This window comes from Myotis lucifugus, unplaced genomic scaffold (assembly GCF_000147115.1).
Source record: "Myotis lucifugus unplaced genomic scaffold, Myoluc2.0 scaffold_158, whole genome shotgun sequence".
NCBI classification, from domain to species: Eukaryota; Metazoa; Chordata; class Mammalia; order Chiroptera; family Vespertilionidae; genus Myotis; species Myotis lucifugus.
This window is the reverse complement of record NW_005871206.1, coordinates 2,942,139-2,962,822: the sequence shown is the minus strand read 5'-3', so window position 1 is coordinate 2,962,822 and position 20,684 is coordinate 2,942,139. Positions and strand designations below refer to the sequence as shown.

The window sequence follows — 20,684 nt, the reverse complement described above, 5'->3', positions numbered from 1 at the left end:
AGTCTTCTCGGCTGAGCCCTAACTATGAAATTGAAAGTAGAGAGGAGGATGCAGCCAATGTAAAAATATAAGTATACAGCAACCAACCCTCCGGCGGCATTTTGTGCCTTGGCCCAACTGGAAAAGGTGTTACATGAGGGAGAGGCGTTGCCTAATCGCCAATGGGCGGGCGCTGGTGAAGCGGAGCAGCCAATGAGTGCAAGATGTTGAGTGACAGCTGTCCAATAGGGACGCTCAGTGCTAGTATGGTTTGCGCCTTAAGCGCCGCCGGGGCCTGAGGAATGTCAACTATTCAACATGGAGGAGGAGGTCGATAAGCTGGAATTGATGGTGAGTGTAAAGTGTAGGAGATCTGCTGGGTAGTTTATTTTTTCCCCTGTGGCCTCCAAAGTGGGAAGCAATTCAGAGTCGCCGGAAACCCTGGGCGGCGGAGGCTGGACTAGACCCGAGTTCCCTCCTCCTGCACCAAAGGGAGTCGCCGCCGTCTGGTTTTTTAACCGCCGCGGGGGGAGGGGGGCGGGGGAGGAAGGGTTACATCCGGGAGACTGGTGAGGGAAATGGCGGGAGATGCCGAGGGTGTGGGGCCAGCGGGATTGTTTGTTCCTTGCCCTCACCTTTCCGCACCTTACGGACCTGTGGCTGGTGCAGACGTTTGTATTTCTACCAAAAAGATGAGACTGGAATGGTCCCAAAACGTCCCAGAAGGAGAGAGGTCGTTCACACCCAGAAAAGAGGGATGGAGGGTGGGTTTGGGTGGGGATGAACCGAGTGCGGTGGAGGGAAACCCCTTCAGGGCTGAACAGGTTTGCATCCTCCACGGCGGGCTGAAAAGCCTGAGAAGGAGGCTAGACTTGCGCGCTCCACTTCCTAGAGGCCAAGAAAGCTTCTAGACGAGTTTTTGTTTGGCTCTAAGGGGGCAGGCAGCCCTTGGATGGGGGAAGGAGCGATGGGCGCCTGAACCGTGAGCTCCTTTCCTGGTGCGCGGGCAGGATTGGGACCAGGGAGGCACCCCGCTCTCCAGTCTCCGGGTTTCATTCATTTGTGAAAGTTGGGGGCGGGGGCAAATCCTTGGAAAGGACTCCCTCTGCTGCTTGGCCTGCGCGAGGGCGCCTCGCTGGAGAGCTGTCCCAGTTTTCTTCTCTGGATCCTCTCACTTGTCCTCTTTATTCTCTCCCTCCCGTCCCTAGACTGCCAGCTTGATCGCCCGCGCTTTTCCCTTCTCTTTTTAGTTCCCCATCTTCAGTCCTCCTTTCTCACCTGCATTACCAGCTTTTTTGAGTGGACTGGCTTCCTTTAACACGTGCAATTTGGAAGACACACCCATCCTTGAGCTCCCGTCGGTTTTTCCGTTAAAGAAAAATAGGATTGAGAAGCCAAAATCTTTTCCACCCGAAATCTGGCCCTTCTCGCCTTGCTTTCCCCTGTCATTACTTTTTAGGTATCATTTTTTTTTTTGCCTGTGTTGCCCTCTTTAAGCTGAATCTTGGGTCATTTTACCATCCGCACAAGTAATGATCCTGGAAGAAACTGAATACCATCCTCGTCCCTATTCCCACCCCCCAGAACATGTGAGACTTTGATATAACTGATTTTCTTAGATGTATTAATGAATTGTAGTGCCTCATATAAAAATTCGATTTGAACTTTCAGTTGCTTCTAGTGTTTTGAGTTTTAAATTTTGGGGGCTTGGGGGGGGGGGGGCGTGCTGGAGATAGGGAGAGAAATGGCAGAGAAAAAGGATTTTCTGCAGCTTTCCAAAGCAGTAATAATGGACGTTTAGTTCAAAGTTTTGTTATTTTTATCATTAACTCTCTTAAAAAAAAAACCAACCACAAAAACATGTTAAAGAATTGTTAGTAGTTTGATTCTATCCACAGGCATAAATGTTTACATTGTCTTGCTCTTCTCCCCCATTCTGAATTCCCTCCATATCCACACTTCTGCCTAATTGTAAGATGCTAAGTGATATTACTTTTGCTTTTAACAGTTTTTCTCTCCTCAAGTTGGCTGTTTATTTGAGGTACCAATTAAGCCTTTTCTGGATTTTGCAATATATTGAGTCAATATTCTCATAGGACTTTTTTTTTTTTATAGAATGAACATATTTTATTTTAAGGAAAAAATGATTAAGTGTACATCTTGAAAAGTAGGTTTTAGAGAATTATGTGGTAGCCAGACTCTAACTTTTAGATGTTTGAATGATGGGGTAGTTTTTAAAACAATCTTTTTAAAAAAGGAAGAGAAGAAAGGAAGTCTTGAATTCCTTACATCTGTGAACCAGTTTAGTTTCTAAGATTTTAAAGGTAAATAATTTTTTTTCTTTTTTGCTTTTGTTTATTTATTTTTTATTGTCTTTTTTATTTCCCTTTTCTCTAATTGACCCCCCTTCCCATTCCCACCCGGGGCAAGCCCCCACCACCCCAGTGTCTGTCCATTGGTTATGCTAATATGCATGCATACCAGTCCTTTGGTTGCTCTCTAACTCCACCCCCCCCCCCCCAAACACACACACACAAAAAATCCCCTGGCATTTGTCTCTGGAACTATTCTTTTTTTTTTAAATATATTTTATTGAATATCTACAGAGAAGAAGGGAGAGGGACAGAGAGTTAAAAACATTCATGGGAGAGAACGATCAGTTGCCCCCTGCACGCCCCCCAGAAGGGAGGTGCCCCCAACCAAAGTACAAGCCCTTGACCGGAAACGAACCTGGGACCCTTCAGTCCGCAGGGCGACGTTTTTTTCACTGAGCCAAACCGGGTCGGCACTGGATCTATTCTTGTTTCATCAAAATATGTTGGTTATTTTATCCCACATATGAGGGAGATCCTGTAATTTTTTTTCCTTCTCCAACTGACTTTATTTTGGTTAGTATAATGCTCTCTCCGTTCCTTTCTTGCTTTTGCAAAAAATTAAAAGTCACTTCTTTTTTTTTTAGCGGCTATTATTCCATTGGGTAAATGTAACACAAGTTTTTCTAATCCATTCAATCTGTTGTTGGCCACGTACCACAGTTTTTAATCCACTATTGCAATTGTGCTGCTATGAACATAGCGGGTGCATATATCCTTTTTGATTGGTGTTTCTGGTTTCTTGGTTTATAGTCCTAGAAGTGGGATTACTGGGTCAAATGGGAGTTCCATTTTTAACTTTGTAAGGAAACTCCATACTGTCTTCCACAGTGGCTGCTCCAGTCTGCATTCCCACCATCAGTGCACGAGGGTTCCTTTTTCTCCACAACCTCACCAGCACTTGTTCTTTGTTGATGATAGCCATTCTGACAACCAGTTAGGATGTCAGTTGGCTTGCATTCTTACCAGTTAGGATGTCAGTTGGTATCTCATTCTTGTTTGGTTTGCATCTCTCGGATGATTAGTAACTTTGAGCATGTTTTCGTATGTCTCTGGGCCTTCTGTATGTCCTTTTTGAAAAGTGTCTATTTAGATCCTTTGCCCAGGTAAATAATTTTTGATGCAATCCTCTGATTTTTAGTTGAAATATTCTAATATCTGATTTATGTGGCCCAGAATTTGAGGTTAAGACACGTTCCAGCAGTCCTGAATTTTGTTCATTTCTTCGTAGGCTCAATCCAACTAAGTAGTTGAACTGGACCATTTAAGGCAGTGGTTCTCAACCTTCTGGCCCTTTAAATACAGTTCCTCATGTTGTGACCCAACCATAAAATTATTTTCGTTGCTACTTCATAACTGTAATGTTGCTACTGTTATGAATCGTAATGTAAGTATCTGATATGCAGGATGGTCTTAGGCGACCCCTGTGAAAGGGTCGTTCGACCGCCATAGGGGTCACAACCCACAGGTTGAGAACCGCTGATTTAAGGGAAGGTTAGTGAAAATAATGGGAAGTGTTTTTTCATCAGTCAACATTATTAATTGGGAAATAAGTTTATTGTAGGGTTCTTTAACTTTTTCCTTCACTTAATGAGGGGTATTTGTCTAGTGTCCTTCTTTTGTGGTACCACTGATTGTGCACAAAAGGTAGTATAGTGTGATACTATTTCTATTTCTGGGCTTACATCTGACTTTTGAATTGATTTCTTACCAGTTAGGATGTCAGTTGGCTTGCATTCAAGGAAACCTGATACTTAAATATTTACATTTTGGACACCCTCCCATTCTCGCCCGCCACCTGCTCATTATTCCATTATTATTTTCTCTTTGATTTTTATTATTTATTTTTTTAATATATTTTATTGATTTTTTACAGAGAGGAAGGGAGAGGAATAGAGAGTTAGAAACATCGATGAGAGAGAAACATCAATCAGCTGCCTCCTGCACACCTCCCACTGGGGATGTGCCTGCAATCAAGGTACATGCCCTTGACCAGAATCGAACCTGGGACCTTTCAGTCCGCAGGCCGACGCTCTATCTACTGAGCCAAACCGGTTAGGGCTCTCTTTGATTTTTAAAAATATATAGTTTTATTGATTTCAGAGAGAGAGGGAGATAGAAACATCAATGATGAGAGAGAATCATTGATTGGCTGCTTCCTGCACACACCCTCCTGGGGATCCAGCCCCCAATCCTGGGCATGTGCCATGACCCAGAATGGAACCATACCTACTGGTTCATAGGTCGATGCTCAACCACTGAGCTACACCAGCTGGGCCTCTTTGATTTTTAAGTTTAAGAAAGATGTTTTGATGTTTTAGGGGTTAACTGAAAATTGAAAATGCCCTTTCATCATATTCAGCTAGGTAGGGCTAATGATGTCATGTTTAGGATACGTTGATTCCCTGGAATTCTGTAAACTAGATAAAAAGCCCTAAGATGGTAAGCGCTTTTTGTATTATAGATTAAACTAGGGGCTCAGTGCACAAATTCGTGCACCTTCAAAGGAACTGTGGGCCGCGAGGCTGCGGTGGGCACAGGGGTGGGTTTGGCCCATCCTCCATGTCCCCACTGGGCTCTTCTCGCTGTGGCCCCTGGTCCCCTGTCTTCCGACAGTCCCGCACCCGCCACTACTGCTCCCACATGCTGACGGTGCTGGTCCCGCTTGCACCTGCTGACGGCGAGGAGCCATTGGGGCCGGTGCCAGCAGTGGGTGTGAGCGGCGGCTGCTGCCCTGATCACCCTAAGGAGCAGGAGGAGGTGGAGAAGCCCTCAGGGGTGATTAGGTCCAGCAGCTGCCACTTGCACGCACTGACAGCGCCAAGCAATGAGGACTGGTGCCGGGTGCTGGCAGCGGGTGCAAACGCCGGGTGGGAGCAAAGAATTTTCAGTAACCACCAGAAACTTGCGCCTATGACAGTAACTGGTGCCCCACCTTGGCCTGGCACCCCCACTCACCTGCTCCACCATCCTGCTGCGGCTGATGCCGCCATGTTCCACGCTCTGCCGCCTGCTGCAGACACCTGCCATGTTCTGCATGCACCCCTGTGGTCAGCGCACATCATAGCGACTGGTTGTTTAGTTGTTTCACCATTCGGTCTATTTGCATATTAGGGCATATTCCAGAGATAGATTGGGTATATAGAGATTGGGAAACATTATTTCACTTTTTTTTTCTTTGATATTATTCAAAAGGCTTGTTATATATGGCAGTTAATCAATTGCTATGGAGGAGCTAACCAATATATCTCAGCAGACAGAAATATTTTTGAACTTTGTAAAACTTAGGACATATTTACAAAATTACTTTATCTATATGTATGTTTATATTTCAATATTAATCATAGGTTAGTCATAAAAAACAACCTCATTTTGATGTTTAAGTGTGATTCTTTTTTTTATTTTTAACATTGATAAAAATGTTCTTAGGTTTTGCATGTCTTCTGTCCAAAATGGCAATTCTTCTTTAAATTCTTTTCTCACTGAAGCTTCAACTCTTGCAAGATGCTTTTGTGTTCCTTTTCTACCTTTACTGCTAACGAATGCTCTGACTTTATTGCACTACTGTACTTGACACTAGCAGTGCAATAGTATTGTCAAAGCATCTGAAAGCAGGATGCACACCAGAATTTTGATTCTTGCCTTGCATCTTCAATATCTGTGAGTAGTTTACCAAAATCTTTGTTCCTGAAAACGTTTTTTTATTACAAAAAATATTACCAAAAGTGTTTTAAAAAGTCATAATTTGAAAAAAAAGTTTTTAACTAATTAAAAACACTGCATTATGAAACACATTAAGAGAATAATTTTTATAGCTAAAGTGGTTTTGGCTAATCTAAATGAGTAGTACGTACTTTATAATTTGCTACTTTCTGTAACAGATTTTGATTGGCTCTGGCAAATCTCAGGTATTATTTAATTGAATTTTAAAATGAATTAGTAAGTGATTAAAGTAATGCCAGTTATATATTTCCTATGATAACTTTTCCTATATCTTAATCTTTGCATCGTGTGGTAAGTGCTCAAATTTAAAACTTAAGAATTCTTGATTTAAAGTTCTTTCTTTGTAATTGAGATATAATAAAGTATGAATCAGCACTATTTTTTTGTAATCAGTTTTATTAAGATATAGTTTACATACATTAAAACTCACCAATTTTAGGAGTACAATTTGATGAGTTTTAACAAATGTGTATACTCATGTAACCACCATGCCCTTTTTATGCCTTTTTGCAGTCAACCTCTTCTTCCCAAATTCCCTGACAACCACTTGCCTTTTCTAGAATTTCATGTAAATGTACTTATATGCAACATACAGTCTTTGTGTCTGGTTTTGTGTGTTTGTGTGTGTGTGTGTGTGTGTGTGTGTGTGTGTGTGTCTGGTTTCTTACACTTAACATAATGCTTTTGAGATTTGACCATGTTGTATGTATTAATAGTTGGACTGTTTTTTGTCACTGAGTAATATTTCTTTGTATAGAATATCACATTATCAACTTTGGGTTGTTTCCAGCCTTTACCCATTTATGAATAAAATTGTTATAAAGATTGTATTACAAGTCTTTATGTAAACATAATGGTTTTGTTTCTCTTGAGTAGCATGATAAATATATGCTTGATCTTATTAGAAACTGTTGAAATCTCTTCCAAAGCTATGTATTAGGATTTCAGTTTCTCTACATCCTCACCAACACTTTGTATTGTCATTCTTCATTTTAGCCATTCTCATAGATGTGTAGTTATATCTCATAATTTCAATTTGCATTTCCTCAATGGCTAATGATATTTAATATATTTTCATGTGCTTATTTGCAGTTGATATATCTTCTTTAGTGAAGTGTCAAATCTTTTGCCTATTTTCAAATTAAGTTGTTTGTCTTTTTATTATTACATTATGAATCCTTTAATTTTCTCTGTTATTTGCCTTCTCACTTAAAATTTTTTGATGCAACTCTAGCCAGTTTGGCTCAGTGGTTGGAGTGTCTGCCCATGGACTGAAAGGTCCTGGGTTCAATTCTGGTCAAGGGGGCGTACCTTGGTTGCAGGCTCGATCCCAGGCCCTGGTCAGGGCTGGTGTGGGAGGCAACCAGTCAATGTGTTTCTCTCACATTGATGTTTCTCTTTCTCAGTTTCTCCCTGTTCCTTCCACTCTCTCTAAAAACAATGGGAAAAAAATATCCTTGGGTGAAGATTATCAAAAAATTTTTTTATTTAGTCCAATTTATGTTTTATTCTTCTATGGTTTATACTTGCTGTGTTCTAAGAAATATTTGCCTAATTCAAGGTCACAAATACTTCTATGTTTTCTTCTAGAAGATTTGTAGTTTTAGTTTTTATATTGAGACTGTTCATTTTGAGTTAATTTTCGTATATGGTATCAGATAAGTGTGGAGGGTCTTTATTTTTGCATATGGGTATCCACTTGTTTTGGTACCATTTCTTAAAAGGAGTATAATTTCCCCAGTGGATTACCGTAGCTCCTTTGTAGCAGATCAATTGAGCATGTATGGGTAGATTTACTTATTTTTGAACTGTATTTTGTTTCATTATACTGTATCAGCCTATCGTAATTACTGTAGCTTTTATGATTGATGATATTTTCCATTAAAAATGTCTAACTAAGTCTAGTTGGTGTGGCTCAGTGGTTGAGCATCGACTTATGAACCAGGAGGTCATGGTTTGATTCCTGGTGAGGGCATATGCCCAGGTTGCAGGCTCTCAATCCCCAGTGTGTGGCATGCAGGAGGCAGCCGATCAATGATTCTTTCTCATCATTTATGTTTCTAGCTCTCTCTCTCCCTTCCTCTCTGAGATCAATAAAAATATATTTTTAAAAATTAAAAAATATATATCTTCTGATTCAAGGAGGATGACATACCTGGAGCAACGTCTTACCAGACAATACAGAACTGCAGTGAGAAGCAGAGCTACCAAACGCAGCCCAGCCTAGAGCACCTAGTCAAATCATTTATTGAGAATAAATGATTGTTTTTAAACCACTGAGTTTCTTGGCATCATCTTTGAAGGATGTTGGTTTAATCTAGGCTGTTGTTTGAATTTCAAAACTTATTCAATTCACATACAAATATGTTGGCTAATCCATTATTAGCAGTATAGTCTAGTTATATGGAAATATTATCTCATAAGTGAAGGAAACATTGTTTGTCCTGACTCTTAATGAGGGACTAAGGATAAAGCATGTAAAGATATGCTTCTGTGCCACTTCTCTTTCTGGCCCCAAGTTTGATAACATTGCAATCCCTCAATTTAGTGTTACTAGGCTTATCTATAATAATAAGAGGGTAATATGCTAATTATACTGGATGTCCTTCCGGACAGTGGACAAAGCTGGGGCCAGAGGGAAGCCCGGGTCCCAGGTGCCTGTGGGCGGCCAGAGGGAAGCCAGCCCAGGTCTCGGGGTTGCAGACAGTGGAGGGAAGCAAGCCTGGGTCCCGAGTGCCAGAGGGAAGCTGGTGCCAGCAGCCGGGGGAAGTAAGGCCTACTCTTGCACGAATTTTGTGCATTGGGCCTCTAGTTTGTAAATAAAAATACAAGATGCCCAGTTAAATTTGAATTTCAGATAAGCAATATATGATTTTTAGTATAATTATGTCCAAATAGTGCATGGGAAATATTTATACTAGTTTTTTCATTGTTTATTTGAGATTCAAATTTAACTGGGTGTCCTGTATATTATGTGGCAGCCCTACCTCAAATTCCCTTCAGAATGTGTTTTCATACAGTTGTAAGCAGGATACATTAGATTGTAATGCTTTGTCTATTTATTTATCAAATAATTACCAGCTAGGACTTCTTTTACCTATTGTATGAGGAACTGTGGTAAGCAAAGTTAAATATATAAATAAGCTGGAGAGAAATAAATCACAAAAAAATAAATATGAAGAAAAGTACAGGGTGCTGTGTCTTTGAACAAATATATGTAGTATTTGTCTCATATATAAAAGTCTGTTAGCCCAGCATATAGACACTAGAGGCAAATAAATGTTTACATTGGATGAATGGGAGGGCGTAGAAGTTAACTTTATAAATAAAGATTTCTCCTTTATTATATAAGTAGTGGCTCGGTGCACAGATTCGTGAACATTGAAAGGAAATTAATTAGAAAAAATACTTTAATATCGCTGTTCACCCTTTCTGTGTAATAGAAGTGTCAACCAAATTCACTATCAACAATGACAGATCAAAACACACAGGTGCGATTGGTGCCAGCAAGAGCTTTATATGTTTTGTGCATGTGCAAGTCAACGTTTATTTTTAAATTGCCAGTGTGCATCATATGTACCAGCTGATCGGTCAGATGGTCAGACAGAAGTACGGTTCGTCACTTAGCCTTTTATATATACAGATACCATATTTATTATGAAGACTTAGAAATCCCGGTTAACAAAGGAAAAGGTACATTCTACTCAGATAGAACTAAAATCTTGAGGAAAACAGATTTCTTTAGTGGCTTAATTTATCTCCTAGTTTGGATTCAGGATGACCAGGAATACTGGCTTTAGTAGTTTAAAAACCTTTCCTAGATAGATCCTGCTAAGGTTAAACTTCATTTCATTCCCTGAGGCCTCTTTCAATTTTTTTTTATGAATTTAGATAAGCTTTTTTTATTTTTAAAATATATTTTTATTGATTTCAGAGAGGAAGGGAGAGGGAGAGAGAGAGAAGCATCAGTGATGAGAGAGAATGATTAGTCAGTTGCTTCCTGCATGCCCCGTTGTATTTATGTGCCACATTTTGTCTCTTCATCTATTAATGGACACTTGAGTTGCTTCCACCTTTTGTCTATTATGAGTAATGTTTTTATAAACAAGTATACAAATATCTGTATCCCTGCTTTCAATTCTTTTGAGTATATACCTAGAAATATAAATGCTGGATCATATGGTAATTCTACTTTTAATTTTTTTGGGTTTTCTGTGTTTTAAAGTCTGTTTATAATTCTATTTATTTTCTCAAGGATTTTTCACTGGAACTGTGTACACATTACTTAAAAAGGGCATGAGAATTAAAAAAAAACAAAAACAACCTTTTGAAAGTAGAAAGCCCAGACTTTTAGCATTTGCCAATTTTCCTGGTGTAAATAGTTCCATCCTGACCAATTTTAAGCTTCCACCATGATGTTATTGAATGTATTTTCCACTATACAGATATGATAGACCTCAAGAGCATAGATAATAGTAAAATATAATAAAATAACTGAAGTTATGATTTTTGAGTAGATGTTTTCAATAAATTTATTGCTTTGTAAATTTATATATTTAATTCTTACTGATACCTGTGTTTAAAAATTGGCTTGCAAATTGAATGAAAATTTAGCTGATTCTATAAACCATTGATTGGAAGCACACTCTGCCATTTCTTATTAATCTATAAGTTACTCAAAAGCAGGAACCACTTCTTTTTGTTACTATTTGATGGATTTCATTTTATTTTATTTTTAAATATATTTTTATTGATTTCAGAGAGGAAGGAAGAGGGAGTGATAGAAACATCAATGATGAGAGAGAATCATTGATTGGCTGCCTCCTGCACACCCCAACTGGGGATCGAGCCCGCAACCCAGGCATTTGCCCTTGACTGGAATCGAACTTGGGACCCTTCGGTCCGCAGTCTGATGCTCTATCCACTGAGCCAAACCAGCTAGCGCATGTTTGATGGATTTTAACACATTGTGGACCTCCAGGTATTACAGGAAGTCATAGCTGAAACTACTCTCTTAACAAGAAGACATTGTTAAATGGACTATGGGATTATGCTAATTAAACTTTAAGCAGAACTAAAATGTTGAGTTAAAAACACACACATAGGGCCCAACCGTTGTGGCTCAGTGGTTGAGTGTCAAGCTATGAACCAGGAGGTCATGGTTCATTCCTGGTCAGGGCACATGCCCAGATTGCAGGCTCCATCCCCTGGTGAGGGGCATGCAGGAGACAGCCCATCAGTGATTCTCTATCATCATTTATGTTTCTGTCTCCCTCTCCTTTCCTCTCTGAAATAAATACATATGCATATATATTTAAAAAACAAAACAAAAAACACATAGGTCCTGGTCCTGGCTAGGTAGTTCATTTGGTTGAGCATTGTCCTGATATGCCAAGGATGTGGGTTCGATCCCCGGTCAAGAAACATACAAGCGACCAGAACTTGGCCAGAACTTGGCTGGATCCTGACCAGAACTTCGCTGGAGATCCTAACCAGAAATTCGCTGGAGATCCAGACCAGAACTTGGCTGGAGATCCTGGCTAGGGATCCTGGCTAGGCTGCTGATCAACTGAACGCTGTCTCCGTGTCATTCCTTCTTCGCTGACTCCGTCCACACCTTTGGGGACTCCTGGACCTGCTGGGGTTGGACCCCAGCAAAGCAATAAACCATAACTCTCAGGTTCAGAAAAAAAAAAAAGAAACATACAAGCATCAATCAGTGAATCCATAAATAAGTGGAATAACAAATCTCTCTAAAGAGTTTCTGACAAAATCAATCAATAAAATAATTTTAAAGAACTCCTCATAGGCCTAAGAGTTTCTGGTTCATAAACAATTCAGGGCTTCCAGATTAGAGATTGTTTTAAAGTAACCCTAAAGCCACAAATGCCATAATGTTAAAAATTCTGTGGTAATTTGTTTTAAAAACTTTTATTTAAAATTATGCTTTAGAATGTCATGTAAAACCTTGTGTTATATATAAAGCTATGAAATTGTGGTCTATTTCAATAATTAAACCAATTCAGTACTTGAATGCTTAGAGCCTTTGTTTAATTTGATTTGCCCTCTCCTCTATCCCCCTCCCCATCCTCTCCATCCACATGTTATATAGGTTTGTGCACTCTGTTTATATAAAGGAAAAGATTATCCCCTACATATTCTAATATGGGAAATTATGCCAGCAGTAATTTCTTTATACATACCTATACATATATAGTAATTATTAGTATGTTTATAAAGTCTTATTATCAGTTAATTTACTTTTGGCATCTAATCTAACAAGTACCAGTATATAAGACATGAAAAGCCTCTTTTTGTTTTTTGGATTTTTAAAATATATATATATATTTTATTGATTTCAGAGAGGAAGGGAGAGGGAGAGAGATAGAAACATCAGTGATGAAAGAGAATCATTGATCAGCTGCCTCCTGCATGCCCCACACTGGGGATCCAGGCATGTGCCCTTGTAACCAAACAATCAGTGGATCCCTGCTGCCTGCCACTACTTGAGCCAATTAAGCTCAGAGACAGGGTTGAATCATATATGAGCATTTATTCCAATACTGCTGGCAGTATGGGAGAGCAGCAGGTCATCCACAAAAATCTGCTCTGCAGCCCCCCATAAGCCAGCTGCTTATATAGGGTAGGACAAAGATTACAAAAAGCCTCTATTTTTTGGAAAACACTTTAAAATTTTTTAAAATTAACAATGTCTACATTTTTGTTTGTTTGTTTGTTTTTTAGGCTCATAGCAACTCCTTTGCTGTTAAGAGATTTTTGGAAAAAATTTAAAAGCAAAAACTGGCTTTCTCTCTCCTTTTATTTCCACTCCAAAAATTTTTGGTTATAAAGATAGAACTTTGGTAGTTGCAAAATTTTCCATTCAAATTTAGGTCAATGATGAGAGCAATTGGTGATGGAAATTTTAGTATATCTCTTTCTGAAATTTTGTTCAATGATGACAGTTCCTGATCTTAGAAGCATTTGAACTTCTGAGAGCCATTTTATCCTACTTTATATTCCAAAGTAGAGGCCTTAATCTACCTTTTGTGTAATGAAATATCTGTAGACTGTTTCTCATTAGACCTGAGAACTACTTTTACAGTGGGTTTTTTTGGCTTTTACTCTTTCCACTAAGGGTTCAAAATTTTAAGAACCAATCTTTAGTTCAGAGCTTAAGTGTATAATAAGGTCCAAACTCTATCCCCAAAGCAGTCTCCTACGCTGTAGGCTAGGCAATTTCCCTGTGGAAATCATGTTTTGCCTTTCATAGTAAACTCATGGATGTTTCCTTGATAAATTCAAGGCAGTACCTGCTTTAAAATAATATAAAAGATGCGGAATTTTGAAAAGTTAAGAATAATTTATAAATTAAACATATTCAGATATAAACCACTTTTTCTTTTTTTTTAAATATGGAATCATTCACGAATTTGCTTGTCATCTTTGTGCCGGGGCTATGCTAATCTTCTTTGTATTGTTCCAATCTGTATATATAATAGAGAAATATGCTAATTAACCGGGACACCGTAATGCATGGGTGGGCAAACTTTTTGACTCGAGGGCCACAATGGGTTCTTAAACTGGACCAGAGGGCCGGAACAAAAGCATGGATGGAGTGTTTGTGTGAACTAATATAAATTCAAAGTAAACATCATTACATAAAAGGGTGTGGTCTTTTTTTTTTTGGTTTTATTCATTTCAAACGGATCCCGCCCTCGGGCCATAGTTTGCCCACAGTTGCCATAATGGGTCTACCAAACAGGAGGAGGTTGCTCGTGCAGCGTCGGGGGTGGGGCGGCAGGGGGAGGGTCTGATCAGCAGTGGCCATGGCTGCTTCAAGGGCCGGAGAGGGAGGCAGGGCCAGACCAGCAGCGGCTGCGGCTGCTGCTGGGCCCGGGGAGTGAGGCAGGACTGGACCGGCGACTCAAGGGTGGGCGGCGTCCTGCGATTTCGAATCGTACTCTGGGCTCCTAGTTTTAGTATATATGCTGCTGAAGCAAGCACTAAACTACTTTTTCTGTTAGATATCCTTTCCAGCTTTTCTATATGTACATACACATATTTAGGTCTGTGGTAGCTTTCCCTTTTTTTTTCCCTGAGAGGTGTACTACAGATGATGGTTCTATCCTAGGACCTACGTTCAATAAATTGGGTCTATTCAGATGGCTACTTTTGTGGCATACTAGTATGTAGTTTTCCTTGTATAATTTGTGACTTTAAGCTCTCTAATTTTGGTCTGTGTAGCATTAATTTGTAGTTTTTTGGTTAATAGGGTTGCAGATAATGGAAACTGTGAGAATCCCTGAAAATAAATTTGGTCTGTGTTTTAACTTGAAACCTCATTTCCTACGAGAGAGGAAAAACCACTGCCTAACTGATGAGGGTGTCAGTGACCCTAGGGAGTTCTTGAACACATTGTGAGTTACTGTATTAATATATGATGGTGGTGGCTTCTTGGTATTTTAATTTTGGCTCAAAATCTAAGACACATGCAGAGAGAAGTGATTTTCAAAATGTTAACTAGTTTAAGAAATTTTTAATATAGCCTGGTTATTATAGACCATTTAGGGTTTTTTTTATACCTTTTTATTTCCATATTTTCAAAATGAATTGTATATCACATTATTAAAATACTAAAAAATATAAAGAGAAAAGAAAGAATAGTTGCAGGATCATGTTTATTAATATGACTTTTGGTTCACAGAATAATGATTTATGCTGATTTTTAGTTCCAGAAAGCTGATTCTGATCTGGATTACATTCAATACAGGCTGGAATATGAAATCAAGACTAATCATCCTGATTCAGCAGGCGAGGTAATCTGCAAAATCAATGTCTTTTCAACAGAATATTTTATCAAAAGATTTTCTGATAGTATTTCTAATAGTAGTGATTATAATAATTACAGTATTAAGTACTGAACTCATAGAAACTTAAAATCTTTTTATGTTGGAAACTTGGTCACAGCATATTATTGTACCATGGTCAAGGAAATTTGTGGCTATTTTATTTTTTTAACCCTTATAAAAGAATTATTGAGTCAGGAGATACGAACCATTGTGGAAGCCTTTGAAATTGTGAGAGAATATAGATACCTCTAGAACAGTCTATCTATCTATATAAAAGCCTAAGTGACTGTTGCGACCAAACGACTGTATAAAAGTTTAATAAATAGAAAATATACTACAAAAAAAACGACTGATAAAATAATTCTGCAGAGAGTGATCAAGACCTATGGCATGGCCATTACAAGTAGGAAAGGAACAGAAGATAGACACCATGAAAAAAGAATACTTAGTATATTTGATATGGTCAAAGAAATAATAAATAGCATCAAATATATATTAAGATGCCTTTAGGAGTATCTACTCATTATACACCCCCCCTCACCCTTAGGGGTAGATTTTCTACCATGTTTCTAGATACTGGACATTGTATTGGATAAAAGATCTCCAGTAGAAAAACTGGAAAAATACAGTAAAAAATGTCTTTTATGGAATAGTGGCTATATTTTAAAAAGAATTAGAAAAACCAATGTAATGTAAGGGTGTCCCAAAATTCACGCAAGAAGTAATTTTGATAGAAAACACAGGTTTATAATTAAAAATTGTAAATTTTTTATTAATTCATAAAGTATACAGTATAGGGTTATGTATGGAATAGCATATCGGGCAAATGGCCTCCACGGCTTTGTTGGCACATACGCACTCTTTTGTTGAAATTTTCCATGACCATTTTGCATAAATGTGGCTGAATTTCCTTGATACAGCGCTCAATTTCCTCCTTCAAGGTGTGGGTGGTCGTGGGCTTGTTGGCATAAACCTTAGACTTCAAAAAACCCCAAAGAAAAAAGTCCAATGTAGTTAAATCGCATGATCTGGGTGGCCAATTCTGATCACCAAAACGAGAAATTACACGATCAGGAAATGACTCGTGCAGTAATTGAATTGTTTCTCGGGCTGTATGGCATGTGGCACTGTCTTGTTGAAACCACATGTTGTCCACATCCATATCTTGCAATTTAGGCACAAAAAACTGGATTATCATGTCGCGATAGCGAGCACCATTAAATTCAAATCTTGTGTGAATTTTGGGACACTCTTTATAAATACAGTTGCTTGAGCTGACATGAATTTTATATAGTGAAATCAATGAATTAGTATTTATACATACTTAAGCCTCATGGCAGTATGTTTAAGAATTTATAAAGTGGCTTCAAGTTGTCTTATTCCTTAATGACAAATTAATATAGTTCCTTTAATCATCTTCTGAATAGTATTTAGAATTGTATTTTAGAAATATTATGTAATTAATTGTTGTGAACTATGCATCAAATATGTATCTAAAGTGACCTTATTTGCTGTTTAATGTTGCTTTTTTTGTGAGCTATTTCTGTACATAGGCTTTATTTTTTTTTAATTTATTTTTTTACTAGAGTTGATATTTCCGTATTATTTTATAATAGTTTCAAGTGTATAGCATAGTGATTAGACAATTATATAATTTCCCCGTTAATTCTAGTGCCCACCTGACACCATACGGGTTACACTATTATTACACTATTATTGACTATATTCCCTATGCTGTACTTCTGCACCTAGGCTTTAAATTTCTTTAGAATAGAATCTAGGTCTTACTTCTTTCTTCCCCTTTTCCATCCTTGTCGCACAGTTGTATAATAAAATACAGTGTTTGATTAAATGGACGGTAAAATGTGTTGCATAAATTTTAATTATTAAAAGAAGCTTAATTTTTCACTTCCACAATTTAATATATATTAATTTTTTTCCTGATATAGAAAAATCCAGTTACACTCTTACAGGAATTGTCAGCAATAAAGTCCCGATATCAAACTTTGCAGGCACGCTTTAAGCCAATTGCTGATGAGCAGAAAGAGATTAAGAGCCGCATTTGTGCTACTTTCAATAAGACTATGACCATGATACAAGAACTACAAAAGCAAACAGACCTGGAGGTAATGCTTTCAATTGACATGTTGGATACTGTTCGCTGGTTGTTTCTCAGCATCTATGTTCTTCCTTCCTGCCTTACAGAGTACTGATTTTCTTTTTTTTCTTTCTTTTTTTTTTTTTTAAATATATTTTATTGATTTTTTACAGAGAGGAAGAGAGAGGGATAGAGAGTTAGAAACATCGATGAGAGAGAAACATCGACCAGCTGCCTCCTGCACATCTCCTACTGGGGGTGTGCCCGCAACCAACGTACATGCCCTTGACCGGAATCGAACCCGGGACCTTTCAGTCTGCAGGCTGACGCTCTATCCACTGAGCCAAACCGGTTTCGGCAGTACTGATTTTCTTGAGATGTGTGCTGTCCCTCACAGCCTCATGCCTGAGGTAAATAAAGCTGGCACTATCCTCAGCTTCAGTGTGTGCCTGATTGGCAATGGGAATGGATTTTCCTTTAAGTAAACTTAATTCAGGAATGGGTTTGTAACCCAACTGACATGTGAAGAGGGAGTCTGGAAGTGGGAAATGAAGAGTTTCCTCACTAATGAGAGAGCCTTGGCAAGAGAAAACTTTTCTTTCTTTTTTTTTTTAAAAAAAATATTTTTATTAATTTCAGAGAGGAAGGAAGAGGGAGAGAGAGAAATATCAATGATGAGAGAGAATCACTGATCAGCTGCCTCCTGCACACCCCCTACTGGGGATAGAGCCTGCAACCTGGGCATGTGCCCTTGACTGGAATCGAACCTGGGACCCTTCAGTTCGCAAGCTGATGCTCTATCCACTGAACCAAACCAGCCAGGGTAAAAACTTTTTGTATAAACATTTTGTATAAAGGTGATGCCTAGCATCACCTCTTAAGATAAAGCTACCAGTAAGATTATCAGAGCTGTGAGATGGGAAAAACTGAGTCTTTATCTGATGAACAGACCAGCCCTAAAGTCTGTTCTATTTATTTTGCAATAATAATAACTTGTATTACTTATCCATTTTGAAATGTGTTTCTTTTACTTGCAGCTAAAAGCATCTTAATTATCCTTCAAAATTTAGCCCAAGTTTCTACTTCTTAGGAAACTTCCAGATTATTTTTGTTTACTTTCTTTATCAAAATACTTTTACATATAGCATTCAGACTTGACTTCTTTGGTTCTGTCCAATTATAGTCCTTAAATTGTTTGACATCTTGGTCTTGTTTCTTCAACTTTAAAAAAATTTTTTAAAAATATATTTTCATTGATTTCAGAGAGGAAGGGAGAGGGAGAGAGACAGAAACATCAATGATGAGAGAGAATCATTGATCAGCTGCCTCTTGCATGACCCCTACTGGGGATTGAGCCCCCAACCTGGGCATGTGCCCTTCACTGGAATCGAACCCAGGACCCTTCAGTCGCAGGCTGAAGCTCTATCCCAGGGGTGGGCAAACTTTTTGACTCGAGGGCCTCAATGGGTTCTTAAACTGGACCGGAGGGCCGGAACAAAAGCATGGATGGAGTGTTTGTGTGAACTAATATAAATTCAAAGTAAACATCATTACATAAAAGGGTACGGTCTTTTTTTTTTTTTAGTTTTATTCATTTCAAACCGGCCGGATCCGGCCCGCAGGCCGTAGTTTGCCCAAGGCTGCGTCTATCCACTGAACCAAACCAGCTAGGGCTGTTTCTTCAACTTAATTGCAAGTTCTTTGGAAGCTCAAACATCAAAGCACTTTGTATATAGGTAGCCAAATAATGTATTTTTTCTCCTGCTTTCTGAAATTTGTATCATATACATGGTATAAGCTCATAGAAACATTTATTGTTGTGATAAAGAAGTTAACTAGCCTGGTCGGCATGGCTCAGTGGTTGAGCAACGATCTATGAACAAGGAGGTTATGGTTCGATTCCCAGTCAGGGCACAAGGAGGTTATGGTTCGATTCCCAGTTGTGGGCTCAATTCCCAATGGGGGATGTGCTGGAGGCAACCAATCAATGATTCTTTCTCATCATCGATGTTTCTCCCTCTCCCTTCCTCTCTGAGTTTATATATATATGAAGTTAATATATATATTTTAAGAAGTTAATTAAATTAACAGTCTTTAAAGGTGTTTTTGTTAAAATTATAGTTGAAGCTTTTAAAGGTTTTGGAAAAAAAGACTGTCATTTGTTTTCTAGCTGTCACCACTGACTGAAGAAGAGAAAACTGCAGTACAGCAATTAAAATCTCACATGTCAGATTTATGAAGAAATGGACTTGCAAAAGGGAACTCTGGTGGAGAAGAGATCAATTCCAGAGAGATTTAGGAAGATGTCTTGTTAGCATATGGTAACTAGAGGTGGGGTATGGTGAAAGAGAAAATTTGGCCTGGGTGACTGGATAGTGATGCCTTTCACAAGAGGGAAATATAAGGACAGATATGAATAAATTTCAGTCAAAAGGATGGAATGGGAAAAGGATTTAAATATATGCACACTTAGTTTTGCAATTTCAGGCAAGAAAGTCTCAACACTATTTTGCATCTGTTTTTGTATAATCAGGATAACAAAGATGTTCTATCATAAAAGAATGATTATAGGGCGAGCTCAAAGGCTTCTTTGAGGCCGAGGGTGGGTGCGACTCGCCCGCAGCGGTTACGGGAGCCAGTAAGCCTGTCGCATTTGGCCGTGCAGAGCAGGTGCCCGGTGCTGGCCCGCGCACCGCCGCCCATCGCGCCGTCGCTGCTGGAGCAGGTGGTGCGGGAGGCGCAGGAGCTCCAGCGGGAGCTGCAGCGCCAGAGGCTTAGCGTCTATGGCACCGCCGAGGTCAAGGAGCCTGCGCCGAGCCTAATGGCGATCAGGGGCAATGGAAAGCTGGCGGTGATCTGGCCTCCCCGCAGAAAGGCTTCTGAGAACGGCCTGGAGCAGGAGGAGCGGAAGCCTTGAGGTTAGAGCAGGCTGGGATCCCCGGCCAAAAGTAACATGCCCGTCAGAGGACCCGGACAAGAGGAGCCCGAGCGTGCTCTCGGGATAAGCAGACGTCCCGAAGAGGGACCCGCGGTCTGCACTAGGGAAGATGAAGCCTACCAGCCCATCCTTGAACTTCATTTTGTGAAATTGATTCGTTTCTGCTACAAAACTGTTATTTTCCATTGGCAAATACCACTACAACAACCTAACCAATGAAACGGTCCAGCCCTTCTCCACCTAACCGAAAACCGAGCGAGCCTCTCCCTCCGGCCTTGCATGGAGTCACCATCTCGGCTTCCCCATCCCCCAATAAAGTCCCTTCTTACTGGGCAAAAAAAAAAAAAAAGAATGATTATGTACTGTCAGTCAAATGTGAATGAATGTGCATTGGAAATTAAAGATGGAAAAAATATTTGTATTATATATTATATATGTATATAATTTTCTATTTTTGAAAATTTTAATTGAAGATGTGGTCACATTATCAGTGAGATTGCTAAGTGACCTATAGTGTCCCATAAAACCTAACCTTTGTAATAAGCTGGTTTCTCTGTGACAGCCTCTTTTATTTTTGTCCTATTCCTTTTGCTTGCTAATGTTGAGCAACATGAGTTCTGCTTTCAAATGCTGTTTTAGGTTGTCTTTATTGTATTTCTTTTTAGAAGAATATTAAAAATCAATATTTTCATCATTTTGTTCTCTACTGAGCTATTTTTTTT

General features: G+C 39.1%; 1 protein-coding gene and 1 non-coding gene across 3 annotated transcripts; one reads left to right on the top strand and one right to left on the bottom strand.

Moving 5' to 3' along the window:
• The first annotated feature begins 131 nt into the window (after nucleotides 1-131).
• SKA2 (spindle and kinetochore associated complex subunit 2) lies at nucleotides 132-20,590 on the top strand. 2 transcript variants are annotated; one of them, XM_023759620.1, is made up of 4 exons: nucleotides 132-330; nucleotides 14,807-14,893; nucleotides 16,939-17,052; nucleotides 19,195-20,590. In XM_023759620.1, exons 1-4 carry the CDS (start codon nucleotides 298-300, stop codon nucleotides 19,261-19,263), a joined length of 303 nt encoding a protein of 100 aa, XP_023615388.1. In that variant the 5' UTR covers nucleotides 132-297; the 3' UTR covers nucleotides 19,264-20,590. The 2 variants fall into 2 exon arrangements, with proteins under 2 accessions (XP_023615388.1, XP_006095690.1); XM_006095628.3 differs by having other exon boundaries at nucleotides 137-330; nucleotides 16,876-17,052.
• Nucleotides 13,484-13,590, bottom strand: LOC111827396. Its single transcript, XR_002830936.1, has one exon. It is a non-coding gene; the product is annotated as a U6 spliceosomal RNA (small nuclear RNA).
• Nucleotides 20,591-20,684: the final 94 nt, after the last annotated feature.

Excerpts from the sequence above, each read along its gene's own strand:
- SKA2 (XM_006095628.3), top strand. The coding sequence starts at position 298 with ATGGAGGAGGAGGTCGATAAGCTGGAATTGATG. Across the intron at positions 331-14,806 it reads TCGATAAGCTGGAATTGATG|TTCCAGAAAGCTGATTCTGA; the intron begins GTGAGTGTAAAG and ends GCTGATTTTTAG. Across the intron at positions 17,053-19,194 it reads AAAAGCAAACAGACCTGGAG|CTGTCACCACTGACTGAAGA; the intron begins GTAATGCTTTCA and ends TTTGTTTTCTAG.